We start from the raw sequence: 15,583 nt of genomic DNA, 5'->3' as shown, positions 1-15,583 counted from the left end.
TTTCGCCTCCAGAAGCTCGCGATTCCAAATAAACCTGGTGGACTTTAACCAGTGAGACTTCTTACTGTGCCCACCCCAGTCCAATGCCAGTATCTCCACATCATATTTATCCTGATACTGACACTAAGGGACAATTTAGCGCGACCTAGTAACATTACCCTTACATCTTTGGAGTGTGGGAGGAAACCGGAGTACCCGGAGGAAACCCACACAGAGACGGGGAGAATGTGCAAACACTGACCTGAGGCTGGAATTGAACCTTGGTCCCTGGCTCTGTGAGGCAGCAGTGCTAAGCACTGTACACTAGATCAATCGCTAACGTAAAACTTTAATCTTTGGTAAGTTAATATGAGAAAGAGGATAGAAACCAGTACACATTTATTCAACAATAAACAACTAAACAAAGAGTGCTCAGAACACAATCTGTATATCTACAGCGGTCACAAGTTTAAAATCCCCAATGAAATATCAAAAGGAAAGATCTAACATTAGCTCTCAACATTGTGTTTAAGGAACAATCTAATCAGTTTTTACACAAGTATACACTGCCATGGACACAGAACAATCTTAGACTGCAACACAGCCAGTCACAAATCAATAATCATTTCGAGGGATAGTCAGAACAAATCAGAGAGAATCACAGCATCCTACAGTGCAGGGGAGGCCCTTTGGCCCATCGAGTCTATCCCGACACACGCTCTGATCTGCCCATCTAATCCCACTTGCCAGCACTTGGCCCACAGCCTTGAATGTGACGGTGTGCCGAGTACTCAGTTAAAAACTCAACACCTCAGAACCACATGTGTAGGCCACGAGTGTCATAAACAATGCACACAATACTCGATTTAACCATCAAGTTACTCCCGTTTTTGGCCGTGAAAACTTAGTAAGGTCGGGCGTGGGGCAAGGAGCTCGATCTGCTTCCGCACTGGTTCCCCCTTTACCAAGGCCCGAAAATGGCCACTATTGGGGCCACACCCAAAAACAGGTACGACAGCCATTTAAATACATTTCCGTGTATTTAAATTGACTTAATGGGCTGCACGCCCAACCTTACCGGTACTCCCCCCTTTACCAACGCATTCGCCTGTCCAGATTCGGTGCGAAACAGACACTTTCTAGAAAATTCCAATTCGGGCGCTTCAGCTAGTGAGGAGGTAAGTGCTGAGCGTCCGATGGCTCTCCGCTCGAGATCAGTGAGGGGGTTTTGTTGCCTGAGATCAGTGGGGAGGGGGGGGGGGGGGATGGAGGGTCGCTGCCACTCTGCCTGTGATCAATGCGGGGGGGAGTCCACTGCCAGTCTGCCTGAGATCGGTGAAGGGAGAGGGGGGGGGGGTCTGCTGCCACTCTGCCTGTGATCAATGGATGGCACAGGAGTTGGCAGGGAGGGGGGGGGGGGGGGGGGGTGGCTCACTGCCATTCTGCCCGTGATCAATGGATGGGACAGGAGGGAGGGTTCACTGCCATTCTGCCTGTGTTCAGTGAGGGAGAGGGGGGGGGGGATCCACTGCCACTCTGTCTGAGATCAGTGGGCGGGGGGGGAGAAGTCCACAATCGGTCTGGGTGGTAGGGAGATGGGGGGATAAGGATGTCAATACTGTTGTAGGGGTGAGGCAATGTCTGTGGGTGCCAGGCGGAGGCATTACCAGGCCCGAGAGGGATGTGGCAGGAGAGTGACATTCTATCACTTTTTTCCTGCACATATGCAGTTGGAGGCGCCAAGCGGAGCTGTAGGATTTCAGGCCCTGTGTTAAACCCTGTCCGTTGGCCTCTGCGGCACAATTCGGAATCGCTGATATTTGTTCAGGCAGAGTGTGTACGGGGGCACCTGAGAACAGGCCTGAACGTCAGATCTGAAACACTCCCAGTTTCAAGACCGCCCAGCACTTAGAATTAAAATGGTAAAGAAGGGCCCTTAGAGGCAAAACCAAACCTCCTGTGTCCACACAACTACACTGAATCGCTTGACTATTTAAAGATAACCATCCAGTGAGCATTACAACTACTGGGACAGTGTATTCTCTGTCTGAGGCAACAACAACTTTCATTTATATAACACCCGGCACAGTAAAATAGCCTGCACAGGTTGTTAACAGAATGTGACACTGAGTCACAGGGAGCAACGGTGATCAAAAGCACTGACAAGAGCGGCAGCTTTTACAGAGTTTCTTGAAAGGAAACAAGAGAAGCAGGGAGAGAATTCCACAGCCGACAGCCCAGGTAACTGAAGCTAAGGGGGAGGAAACTGCCAAGTAACAGAGGGAATGGGTCAGTGCCAAAGTTTAGTTCTGCAAAGAAATCTGTTTGGCATCCCCTCCCTCTCCAGGCAATGCAATGTTTTAAGTTCAAAATTTGTTTGCAATATTATTCATTGTAATCTTATATATTACTTATTAGTGTCACAAGTAGGCTTACATTAACAGTGCAAAGAAGTTACTGTAAAAATCCCCCAGTCGCCACACTCCAGTGCCTGTTCGGGTGCACTGAAGGAGAATTTAGCATGGCCAATGCTCCTAACCAGCATGTCTTTCAGTCTGTCGGAGGAAACCAGAGCACCCGGGGGAAACCCACGCAGTCACGGGGAGAAGATGCAGACTCCGCACAGACAGTGACCCAAGCTGGGAATCGAACCTGGGTCCCTGGCGCCGTGAGGCAGCAGTGCTAACCGCTGTGCTACCATACCACCCATACGTGGCACCTCCTGCAAAATGACACCATTTATAATAGATAAAGCTCCCTGCAAAATAATAATGTAAAATGCCCTCGCTCTTCTGTAAGTTTTAAGTTTATTTATTAATGTCACAAGTAGACTTACATTAACAAATTGTCCCAAGATGTTTAGGTTAGATGGATTAACCATTGTAAATGTGTGGGGTTGCAGGGTTAGGGTGGGGGAGACAAACAGTTTTTTTTTGGGTTCTGATAAAGGATCATCCAGGCTTGAAAAGTTGGCTGTATTCTCTCTCCACAGACGCTGTCAGACCTGCTGAGATTTTCCAGCATTTTCTGTTTTTATTTCAAATTCCAGCATCTACAGTATTTTGCTTTCCTTTGAGGCTGATATTAACACTGCGATGAAGTTACTGTGAAAATCCCCTTGTCATCACACTCTGGTGTCTGCTCGGGTACACTGAAGGAGAACTTAGCACGGCCAATGCACCTAACCAGCACGTCTTTCAGACAGTGGGAGGAAACCGGAGCACCTGGTGGAAACCCATGCAGACATGGGGAGAATGTGCAAACTCCACAGTCACCCGGGGCTGGAATCAAACCTGGATCCCTGGCGCTGTGAGGCAGCAGTGCTAACCAGTGTACCACAATACCTCCCTGTATAAGGTCCAACAGTGCATTTCTGTAGTACAAGACTTTCCTTAGAAGGAAGTAGGTTTGAGCCCCACTCAAGTGACTTCAGCATGTTTTAAACCGATTTCCCAATGTTCGGAGGAAGGTATCAAATCCAGCACCTTTCAGATGAGAATAACGCATGGAAGAACTGGAGACTCCAAAACCACCCTGAGAAGAACAGGGAGTGTCCAGGAGAACGCAGGTCCTCCAAAACCAACACCACAGATCAAGCCAGTCAGTCACCCCACCCCTGGGATCTTGCTGTGCGTGGAGCTGCTGCCATCTTGGCCCAGAAGCCAATAATTATTGCTGGGGAATATAGTGTATTTGACTTGGGAAGTGTTTTAATGAGTCTTGCTGGAACATCTTAAACCAGGCTCAATGCCATTTTAACACACCCTGCTCGCTGAAAATCATTTGCAGAAGAAATACACATGTAGGAGACACATTAATCTCCAAAAGAAATTGCATTTATATATATATATATGTATATATATATACACACACATTTAAAAACTCGACAATGGCGCTGATTAAACTGACAGCACAAAAAGGAGTTAGGCTCCTAAAAAAAATCCCTTTAGCTAACATAACTTCCTCAAGTATTCGCTTGGCAGCTCATGAAACACGTCCAACAATTTAAGATTGTGAGGATTCCCAAAACTTCAAACAAAGTTAAACTTTTATTACCCATCGCAGGGCCCTCCTGACTTGTGAATTCCCAAACTGATGGGAAGTTTTTGTTTCCCCCCCCCCCCCACCAGTGCGGGTGGGTGGGGGTTCTGCTGCTGGTTAGATACTAAACTGTCCGCAAAGACATCAGGCTGGGGCTGTTTGAGAGGAGGAGGGAAGGAGACTCACCTCTGGGGAAGCCCAGCAGTCTGTACAGGTCTCTGACTGACAGCATCCCGCCCCGCAGTCCGCATCCTCCCGGCGCTCGCTGTCCCGCAGGGGGGCCAGGGAGGGCTCCAAGCCCCGGCTCTGCCTCCCTCAGTGCCCCGGTGCTGCCGCCGCTCCGCTGCACAAGCTGCCTCCACTAGCGGAGGGAATGGGTCGGTGCAGAAGCTCCAGTCTGCAAAGAGATCACTGTTTTGACATCCCCACCCTCTCCGGGGCAATGCAGTACTTACTGGCAACGCTTTTTTTTGCCATGTAATTTAAGATGTTTCCTGCAAATTTGGCATTTTTTTTTCTTACCATACTTAAACTCCCAGCCCAAACAAATAATGTTGGGCTTCCAAATTATTCAATACATAAAGCAACTGTTGAATTAAAGTTGAAATGTATTTATTAGTGTCACAAGTAGGATCAGATTAACAACTGCAATGAAAATCCCCTAGTCGCCACACTCTGGCACCTGCTCGGGTACACTGAGGGAGAATTTAGCAATGCCCTATGCGCCTAACCAGCACGTCTTTCAGACTGTGGGTGGAAACCGGAGCATCCGGAGGAAGCCCACACAGACACGGGGAGACTGTGCAAACTCCACACAGACATTGACCCAAGCCAGGAATTGAAAGCAGGTCCCTGGAGCTGTGAGGCAGTCACGCTTTCACACGTCTTTCGGACAGTGGGAGGAAAAGTTTAAAGTTTATTTATTAGTGTCGCAAGTAGGGTTACGTTAACACCGCAATGAAGTTACTGTGAAAATCCCCTAGTCGCCACACTCTGGCGTCTGTTCGGGTACACTGAGGGAGAATTTAGCACGGCCTACGCGCCTAACCAGCACCTCTTTCAGACTGTGGGTGGAAACCGGAGCATCCGGAGGAAACCCACACAGACATGGGGAGACTGTGCAAACTCCACACAGACACTGACCCAAGCCAGGAATTGAACCATGGAGCTGTGAGGCAGTCATGCTAATCAATGCGCCACACGTCTTTTGGACAGTGGGGGGAAAAGTTTAAAGTTTATTTATTAGTGTCACAAGTAGGCTTACATTAACACTGCAATGAAGTTACTGTGAAAATCCCCTAGTTGCCACACTCCAGTGCCTGTTCGGGTACACTGAGGGAGAATTTAGCACGGCCAATGCGCCTAACCAGCACATCTTTCTGGACTGTGGGAGGAAACCAGAGCACCCGGAGAAAACCCACACAGAGAACGTACAGACTCTGAACAATCAGTGACCCAAGGCATGTCCCTGGCTCTGTGAAGCAGCAGTGCTAACCCATTGAGCCACCATGCCATTCTACTGGATATTGAATTCTTTAATATAGGGAACGTAACTTACTCTGGAATGCTGACAATACTCAACTTTACTCAACAGCTCTTCTCCCCTTCCAAAGAGTTGAAATGTCTAATACTAGGGGGCATGCAATTCGAGAGAGAGAAAGCTCAAAGGAGACATGACAGGCAAGTTTTTTACACAGAGAATGGTAGGTGTCTGCAGTGCACTGCCTGGGGTGGTGGTGGAGGCAGATACGTAGTGGGTATTTAAGGGGCTTTTCAATAAGCACATGAATATGCAAGAAATAGAAGGATATGGATCAAGGGCAGGCAGAAGGGATTAGTTTAAATTGACATCATGTTCAGCAGAACATTGTGGGTTAAAGGAGCTGTTCCTCTGCTGGATTGTTCTATGTTCTATGTGCAGGTTAAATGGATTGGCCATGCTAAATTGCCCCTTAATGTCTCAAGATGTTTAGGTTAAAGACCACCTGCTATTTTAATCATTTGACCATTGACAGATTTGTCTTGTTTGAAGAGGCCTTTGGGTCAGGGATTCCCTCCTGAAACCTCTCTTTTCTCTGTACGCTGTTTGCTAAGACCTACCTTTGAGTTTTTGACCACTTGTCCCTAATTTCTCCTTCTGTGGCGGTGTCAAATTCTGTTTAATAACACTCACGTGTAGCACCTTGGGACAATTTATCACATTAAAGGCGCTATATAAATGGAAGTTGTTGCCTCAATTCAACACTTCGTCCAAAGTCAGAAAAATTTGAAGTGTTTCCAGCATCTTTCTGTTTTTCTCTAAGCTTTCCAGTGTCTGTGGTAATTCACTTTTCCTTAATATCCAAAAATGTGCAGGTCAAGTGGATTGGCCATATTAAGTTGTCCTCAAGTGTCAAAGGATGTGCAGGTTAGGTGGATTGGCAATGGCAAATTGCCCTTTAGTGTCCAGCGATGTGTAGGTTAGGCAGATTAATTATGGTAAATTGCCCCTTAATGTCCAGCGATGTGTAGGTTAGGCAGATTAATTATGGTAAATTGCCCCTTAGTGTCCAGCGATGTGTAGGTTAGGTGGATTAGCCATGGTAAATGTGTGGGGTCACAGGGATAGGGCAAGTGGATAGACATGGATAGGATGCTCTTTTGGAGAGTCAGTACAGAGTTGATGGGCCAAGTGGCCTTCCTCTGCACTGTAGGGATTCTGTGAGGTTCAACTGGGAACGAGAAAAGAATTATTTAAAGGGCAATGAGAGACTACAAAGGCAGTGTAAGATACTATAATTGTCCACTGGTATATAAATAAGATTTGGCTTAATCTCACATGATTAAAGTTTTTGGATTTTTTTTATGTGGTAAAATGGTTCAAAGCTGTCGAGTTTTGTATGCTTTAGGATTTGATTTATCAGGGTAATCACCAGGAAGTACAAGATGTGTATCTCTGGGCTTGTTTTTTATGTACACCTTGAGAAACAGTTAGCCAAGGTAGTTGTGAGACAAGAAATGGATCAATGGAAGAACAGGATGAAAACACACTGGCTTCTACTGTTCTGAAGAAAACACGTCGATGGAATTCTCTGGCCGCTCACGGCCCACCAGTGCTACCAGCGAGGAGGGAGAATTTGGAGCTCAGCCAAACCTCCATTCACTGCAGCGGGACCAGGGAATGGTGCTGGTGTGATCGGCTGTTGATTCCAGGTGTCATGTTTTCAATAACACTTGTCATGCCATAATCAGTTATGACAGAGTTTACAAGAAAAAGATTCTACAGATCCGAAGCTTATGTCAATAAGTCATAGAGAGAGTTATGATTGGAAAAGAACAATGACAAGCTTACTGGGGGCATCACAGTACTAATGTTTATTTGGTGGTACAGTGGTTAGCACTGCTGCCTCACAGCATCTAGGACCTAGGTTCAAATCCTAGCTTGGATCACTGTCTGTGCGGAGTCTGTATGTTCTCCTGACAATCAGTGATGGTTTCATGGTCAACAGTAGATTCTTAATTCCATTTTTTTTTAATTGAATTCAAATTCCACCATTAGCTGTAGTAGGATTCGAACCCAGGTCCCCAGAAGATTAGGTGAGTCTCTGGATTAGTAGCCTAGCAATAATACCACTAGGCCATCACCTCCCCATCGGTGCGTTGGCCATGCTAAATTCTCCCTCAGTGTACCCGAACAGGCTTTCGAGGTTTGCCTCTTTGTCAGGTGAATGGAGAGTTCTGGCCTCAGACAGAGCATAGAACAGCACAGATAGTTTACAGAATCTGTAATCTGTCTGTGCTGTTATATGCACTGTCTGAGGCCAGAACTCTCCATTCACCTGACAAAGAGGCAAACCTCGAAAGCTTGTGAGATTACTATCAAATAAATCGGTTGGACTTAAACCTGGTGTTGTCAGACTTCTTACTGTGTTTACCCCAGTCCAACGCCGGCATCTCCACATCCCAAACAGGCACCAGAGTGTGGCAACTCGGGGATTTTCACAGTAACTTCATTGCAGTGTTTACATAATACTACTTGTGACAACAATAAATGAACATAAACCTAAACGTATTTCTCTGAAAGTCTACTGTTTGAAAAATTGTGGGCATCTGGACTTGATCTCATAAATAAATGTCAGTAGTTGTTTCCATTAATTTAGTGTTAGGAACCAAGCTTGCTGCAGCAGGAAGGATTAGTAGTGCAGGAAGGAAATCTCAAAAGTTGTTTAATCTATATTTTCTTTAATATTCCTGTTTTCAAAAAGTACATCATACACAAACGCATGAAAAGCAGAACTAAAAATCTAAAATGTTTGAAGTGCACATCAAGTCCTTTAGTTAAAAAAGCCAATATTTCAGATGGAGTCTTCTTGGTCAATGCTTTATCTGAGAGGTGGCAGAGATGAGGATTGATTCCAGAGATGAAGGGATTGTCGCATGAAGAGAGATTGAACAGTTTAGGCCGATACTCTCTTGGATTTAGAAGAATGAGGGGAGATCAAATTGAGGTGTACAAGATGATAAAAGGTATGGATAAAGTATACGTGGAGGGGATGCTTCCTTTTGAGATAAGGGGCAGCAAATTTAAAACAGAGTTGAGGAGAAACTACTAGCTCAGAAAGGACAGTAGGACTAGGGGGCACAGCCTCAAGATAAAGGGGGGGCGGTTTAGAACGGAGTTGAGGAGGAACTTCTTCACTCAAAGGGCGGTGAATCTCTGGAATTCTGTGCCCGTTGAAGTGGTGGAGGCTGCCTCGCTAAATATATTTAAGACGCGGGTTGATGGGTTTTTGGTAGGCAAGGGGATTAAGGGTTATGGGGAGAGGGCGGGAATGTGGAACTGATCCACTTCAGGTCAGCCATGATCTTATTGAATGGCGGGGCAGGCTCGAAGGGCTAGATGGCCTACTCCTGCTCCTATTTCTTATGTTCTTATGTACTTCTTCCAAAGGGTTGTGAATCTGTAGAATTCGCCACCCCAAAATGCAGTGGCTGCTGGGACAGTGAGCAAATTTAAGGAGGAGTTAGCCAGATTTTTAATTGGTAATGGGTTGAAGGGTTATGGGGAGAAGGCAGGAAAATGGGGATGAGGAGCATATTAGCCATGACTGAATATGGAACAGACTTAATGGGCCGAATGGCCTAATTCAGCTCCTATATCTTATGAGCTTATATCTTGGAAATTCAGCACTCCCTTGTAATGTCTTGGGGCTAGCCTAAATTATCATGGAATTATGTAATCACAGTGTAGAAGAGGCCATTCGGCCCATCGAGAAAAGTTTATTTATTTATTAGTCACAAGTGGCTTACATTAACACTACAATGAAAATCCCCTAGTCGCCACATTCTGGCACCTATTCGGGTACACTGAAGGAGAACTTAGCATGGCCAATGCACCTTAACCAGCATGTCTTTGGACTGTGGGAGGAAACCAGAGCACCCAGAAGAAACCCATGCAGACGCAGAGAGAGCATGCAAACTCCACGCGGTGACCCAAGCCGAGAATTAAACCTGGGTCTCTGGTACTGTGAGGCAGCTGCGCTAACCACTGTGCCACCGTGCCATCTGCACTGACATGCGAGAAACACCTGACCTTCCACCAGTCATGTATTTAAGTCTTTAAAGTGGGGATTGAGTTCAATGTTGTTTGCCCCAGAGAGCAGTGTGCGGGCTTATTGGGCAGAGTCCGCTTGAATGATGACAAAACTGCCATGCATTTTCTGTCTGGGTCTCACTGCTTTTCAAGGTTTAAGGTATTTGACACAACCAGCATGGGCAAAATGGGCTGAATGGTCTCCTGCCATGTTTTATGGTTCCACATGCTTGTCAGGTGGACAATATTCATTTCCAAAAAAAGAGTTGTTTGTCTAGCATTTCATTATGATTCATGAGTCACAAGTCTGTGGTTCTAACCACAAACCAAAATGCAGATATGTTTTATTGTTACGAGGTTAAAAACATATTTTTGAAATATCCAAAATAAGTCTATTTTTGAAGAACTGCCTGGTTTCTGCAGAACTGCTGTGAAATTCCCCCAAGTTCAATACAGAGCTCATAGCACCAATCTTCCTGGATGGTCCAGTCTATTTCTCACACGGCCCTCTGGTGGGTCAGAGTCACCCACAGTAACTTCCAAAGCCACAATAGTGACATTTGTCTAGGTCTGGGCACTGCAGGCAAAACTTATTATTATCCATACCAAGCTTCCCAAACAGACAGTTGTTGGCCTCCTTTCATTTGTTGGTGTCACAAGTCAACTTACATTAACACTGCAATGAAGTAACTGTGAAAATCCCCTAATCACCACATTCCAGTCCCTGTTCGGGTACACTGAGGGAGAATTTAGTGTGACCAATGCACCTAACCAGCACATCTTTCAGACTTTGGGAGGAAATCGGAGCACCCGGAGGAAACCCACACAGACACGGGGAGAATGTGCAGACTCCGCACAAACAGTGACCCAAGCCAGGAATTGAACCCGGGTGCTGTGAGGCAGCAGTGCTATCCACTGTGCCACCACGTCACCGTTAAGATGTGGTATGGCGCCCATCAACAGAATTCAACTTAGGGAATGTCACTCTGTCCCTGGACTGAGGTGTCTGAGGTTCCTGGGAAATGTGATCTTGGTCTATTCAACGGTCTGTTGACCTTCAAGGCTAGGATTGGCCTGTGTATGACAGCACTCAGCTTGAACGCTCTGCTGTTTACACAGCCCGATATCCAGCCCGCACTGCCAGTTGGTCCACCGAATACATTCCTTATGTCTTCTTGTCCGTGACATCATTATCAATCTCTCCCTTGTCTCCACCTATCACTGGCCCTTCTATCCACCATCCCCTCAACCTCTCCCACCAACCATAACAGTATAAATCTCATCCTATTTCCAATTGTCTTCAGCTCTGAGGAAGAGTCACCCAGACTCGAAATGTTGACTCTGTTCTCTCTCCATAGCTGCTGTCAGACCTGCTGAGATTTTCTCCATTATAGATGCAGAATAATTCCCACTGCCATCATTATTGAGTGTGTATGTGTGCTGAGTAAGTTGAGATGCTGAGTAAGTTGAGGTGCATAAATCTTTTGCCATATTATGTTACTTAATATTTACCACTCAACAAATCCATTTGATGTTTATCCTCCACACGTGCCTCCTCCAACCCTTCACTCTTCAACCTCATCAACACATCTGAGTTCCATATTTTAAACATTCCCTGGCTAAAGAAGTTTCTCTTGTATTCCCTGTTGGATTTTGTAATGACCATCTTATACTTCTATGGCCCCTTGTTGTAGTTCCAACTGTCAACATTTCTCCTACACCTACCCTATCAAATCATTTCATAATATTATTACCATGGGGTGGCACGGTGGCACACTGGCTGGCACTGCTGCCTCACCAGAGATCCGGGTTCAATTCCTGGCTTGGGTCACAGTCTGTCTGGAGTTTGCACATTCTCCCTGTGTCTGCATGGGTTCCCTCCGGGTGCTCTGGTTTCCTCCCATAGTCCAAAGACGTGTGGGTTAAGTGGATTAGCCATGCTGAATTGCCTGTTAGTGTCAGGGAGACTAGGGAGGGTAAATGCATGGAGTTAGTGGGTGTAGGGCCTGGGTGGGATTGTCAGTGCACACTCAATGGGCCGAATGGCCTCCTTCTGCACTGTTGGATTCTATGATCTCCTAGGTCACCTATTAGATTTCAGTTCTCGAGAGAAAACAGCCCAGTTCATTCAATCTTCCTCAATAGGAATAATATCTCTGCTCTGGCCATCAGGTGAGTGCAGAAATAAATAGATACCCACTATCTTCACCCACACATGAAGAATGAACAGCTAGGCGAGGGGCCTGAGGGAAGCAAAGGAAATATATTCCAGCAGTAATCAGTATCGTCAGGAGAGAGGAGTAAACTTTGACCCCAATCCATTATAATAATCACTGAAAAATGGGTTGCAAAACTTGTCCACAAAGAGTTTATCATGGGATATCGGGGGTGTAGGGATAACTGGACAGCCAGGATTGTGGACCTTCTTATAGCCATTCTCAACCGCAAGATAAAAGTTTGTGACCTCCACAAAAGGCCGGAACTTTCCCACCACTCACGCCAGCGGGATTTACCCATCCCGCTGCAGTGAATGGAGATTTGGCTGGACGACAAGTTCCCCATCTTCGCTGCAGTGGGAGCGTGGAGTGAACGGGAGGTAAGATCGTGCCCGATACCCACCTCCCCATCCCACCCCACAAATGAATGAAAGTCATCAATCAGAATGAGTTCAAATGGCTGTTCGCTTGTGGGGCGGAAAGTCAGGTATCTGTAACTGGGAGATGAAGACTCTCCCGTTACAGCCAATAACTCTTCCTTTGCCCCATTCAACTTGACACGATGAAAAGGACAGCATCAGACATGGTTTCAGTGAAAAATATATAGAATGAACAAATTGCTTGGAATGACAAAGCAGATAGAATGACAGAAGGTGCTCCCTGCCTGCATTCTCTGTGCTTTTGTTTTAGTAGTGACTGATGGTTGGGTTGGAGAATGTAACAAGGCTTTTAACTCTGATTGAGGATGTATGGACCATGAGGAGGAAGCTTGATGAGCCTGGGAACATTATTTGAGCTCTGGAATCATGTTACAGTCAATAATTTATCTGAACTCAACCGTCACAGGATAAGTCAGATGAGTAAAGGCCAGTCAGGACACTGAAACCCATTCTTCTGATGTCTTGAATTCCCATTGATAGCTTCAATATAACCCTTACCTTTATTATCCAGGAGGAGTGATTATTAGCAGCAGCACGGTGGCAAAGTGGTTAGCACCGCTGCCTCACAGCACCAGGGACCTGGGTTTGATTCCTGGCTTGGGTCACTGTCTGTGTGGAGTTCGCTTGTTCTCCCTGTGCCTGCGTGGGTTTCCTCCGGATGCTCCAGTTTCCTCCCACAGTCCGAAAGACGTACATTAGGTGCACTGGCTGTGCTAAATTCTCCCTCACTGTACCCGAACAGTGTGCGGCAACTGGGCAATTTTCACAATAACTTCAGTGCAGTGTTCATGTAAGCCTGCTTGTGACACTAATAAATAAGCTTTATTCGAACCACCTTAATCTTTAAAGGATAGTTTCCATTCAAAGACCCTATTAAAGAACGTTTTAAGGTTTTATTAACACATTCTTCACTAATATTGCAAGACATAATTTCTGTTCATTCCAGGAATGATGATTTTCTTGCTATTTATACTCAATTTACTCATTTTCATTTAGTGGTAAAGCTTTTACTTTAACTATAAGAGACAGTGCATGTGTGAAATAGTCACAGTATTCTCTACAGTAGCCTCCTGAATATTGTAATGGACATGCTGCTGTGTGACAGTAAGACCACTAATGTACTGTAGATCTATATTAATTCATACTGTTCCAGTATCTACAAGATCAAAATGTATAATAGAATCATAAAATCCTACAGTGCAGAATGAGGCCATTCAGCCCATTGAGTCAGCACCAACCATAATCCCATCTAGGCCCTATCCCTATAACCCTATGTATTTATCTTGGCTAGCCCCCCTGACACCAGGGGGCAATTTAGCATGGCCAATCAACCTAACTTTGGACTGGGCTTGTATGGGAGGGACATATACAATTAGTGCAAGGTGTAAATGAGTGGGAGCTGATTTTACCGGCTTGTCACACCGGTCAGTTGGCATGGTGAGCCGGTAAGATCACGAGGGGTGAAAAACTGGGTTTGCACCTGATTTCTCACCTCTTGAGATCTTACTGGCCCTGGATTCCTGGCGTGATCAGCCCAAGGTTGATTGCAATATTTAAATCCAAATTTAAATATAACTGGTGAGCCTGGGATGGAATCATCTGGGCTTACTTGTCCTTTCAGCCTCGGTCCTCACCAGCGAGCATCACGTATGGTCCTTAGCAGCAGGGGCCTGTCGTGGCGATCTCGCCGGTGGGACCAGAGTCCATTGAGGGCCCCAGGTGGTCAAAGGTGGGGGAGGCCTTACCACAGATAACCATCTTATGGGCGATCAGTAAAATACAAAATGGCTCTTCTGCTGCCTGTACTAAATTACTATAACGGAGGAGGTGGGGAATCGGTGTCAGCCATGTTACTGGATTAGAAAATCCAAGGCCCAGGTCTGGGAACATGGGTTCAAATCCTGTCACGGCAGCTGGTGGAATTTGGACTCAACTAATAAATCTGGAATTGAAAGCTAGTCTTTGGTAATGGTGGCCATGACAACTATCATCAATTATCGTTAAAAAATCCTAACTGGCTCTTCAGAAGAGGAAATCAGCCAGTCATTGCCACTCTGGCCTACATGTAACTCCAGACCCACAGCAATATGGTTGACATGAGGGGCATGGACAGGGAGGATAGGGAGCAGCTGTTCCCTTTAGTTGAAGGGTCAGTTACGAGGGGGCACAAATTAAAAGTGAGGGGGGGGGATTTGAGGAAAAACCTTTTTACCCAGAGGGTGGTGAGGGTCTGGACTGCGCTGCCTGGGAGGGTGGTGGAGGCAGGATGCCTCACATCCTTTAAAAAGTACCTGGATGAGCACTTGGCACACGGTAACATTCAGGGCTATGGACCAAGTGCTGGCAAGTGGGATTAGGTCAGGGTCTTTCATGCGTCAGTGCAGACTCGAAGGGCCAAAGGGCCTCTTTTGCACTGTGGTACTCTGTGATTTCGTGACTCTTAATCGCCCCCTGAAATGGACCAGCAAAACCACTCAGTTCGAGGTGAATGACGGATGGGCAAACATATTCTTAAAAGAATAAATAAAAGGTGGAAGAAGAGAACCTGAGACAGGAGTCCCAGAGAGCAAAGCACCCCCGGCACAGACAGTAATGATTTCTGGATCAGAAAACGACTGGTATTTTCCAGCTTTTTGCAGAAGCTCGAGACACCGTAAAGCACTTTACGTCCAATGGAGTGCTTTCCGAAGAGTAGCCAATGCAATTTGCACATCGCCAATCAGGTTCTTTGTTATTGGCCAGCCCAACCTTCACTGGCCAAAGCATCGAGTATAAAAGTGGATAAATTACAATTATATAAACCATTGGTTAGGCCACATTTGGAATACTGTGTCCAATTCTGGTCGCCACACTATGAGAAGGATGTGGAGGCTTTGGGGAGAGAGTGCAGAAAAGGTTTACCTGGATGTTGCCTGGTATGGAGGGTATTAACTATGAGGAGAGATTGAATAAACTGGGATTGTTCTCCCTGGAAAGATGGAGGCTAAGAGGAGACCTGATAGAAGTTTATAAAATTATAAGGGGTATAGATAGGGTGAACAGTTGAAAGCTTTTTCCCGGGGCAGAAATGACAATTACAAGGGGGCACAAGTTCAAAGTAAGGGAGGGTAAAGGTTCAGTGGAGATGTACAGGGGGAGTTTTTTTACACAGAGGGTGGTGGGGGTCTGGAATGCACTGCCAAGTGAGGTGGTTGAGGCAGATACGTTCGTGACATTTAAGACTTATCTGGATAGACGTATGAACAGGCGGGGAATAGAGGGGTACAGGCGGTTGGCCCAGATAGGAAAACGTGATTGATGCAGGCTTGTGGGCTGAAGGGCCTGTTCCTGTGCTA

At 46.1% G+C, this 15,583-nt stretch overlaps 1 protein-coding gene across 1 annotated transcript in view; it reads right to left on the bottom strand.

Moving 5' to 3' along the window:
- Positions 1 to 10,783, bottom strand: part of LOC145354586 (uncharacterized) — a 155,608-nt gene extending 144,825 nt beyond the window's left edge. The window contains exons 1-2 of the mRNA XM_080206050.1: positions 10,637 to 10,783; positions 4,207 to 4,381 (exon numbers count right to left, since the gene is read on the bottom strand). Of these exons, the coding sequence (XP_080062176.1) occupies positions 4,207 to 4,381; positions 10,637 to 10,783 (322 nt within the window). The remainder of the gene's footprint in view (positions 1 to 4,206; positions 4,382 to 10,636) is intronic.
- Between the last annotated feature and the right edge of the window lie 4,800 nt (positions 10,784 to 15,583).

This window comes from Carcharhinus amblyrhynchos, chromosome 17 (assembly GCF_965287045.1).
Source record: "Carcharhinus amblyrhynchos chromosome 17, sCarAmb.v2.hapA, whole genome shotgun sequence".
Taxonomy (NCBI): Eukaryota; Metazoa; Chordata; class Chondrichthyes; order Carcharhiniformes; family Carcharhinidae; genus Carcharhinus; species Carcharhinus amblyrhynchos.
The sequence above is the reverse complement of the archived record's forward strand: the minus strand, read 5'-3'. Positions and strand labels throughout refer to the sequence as shown.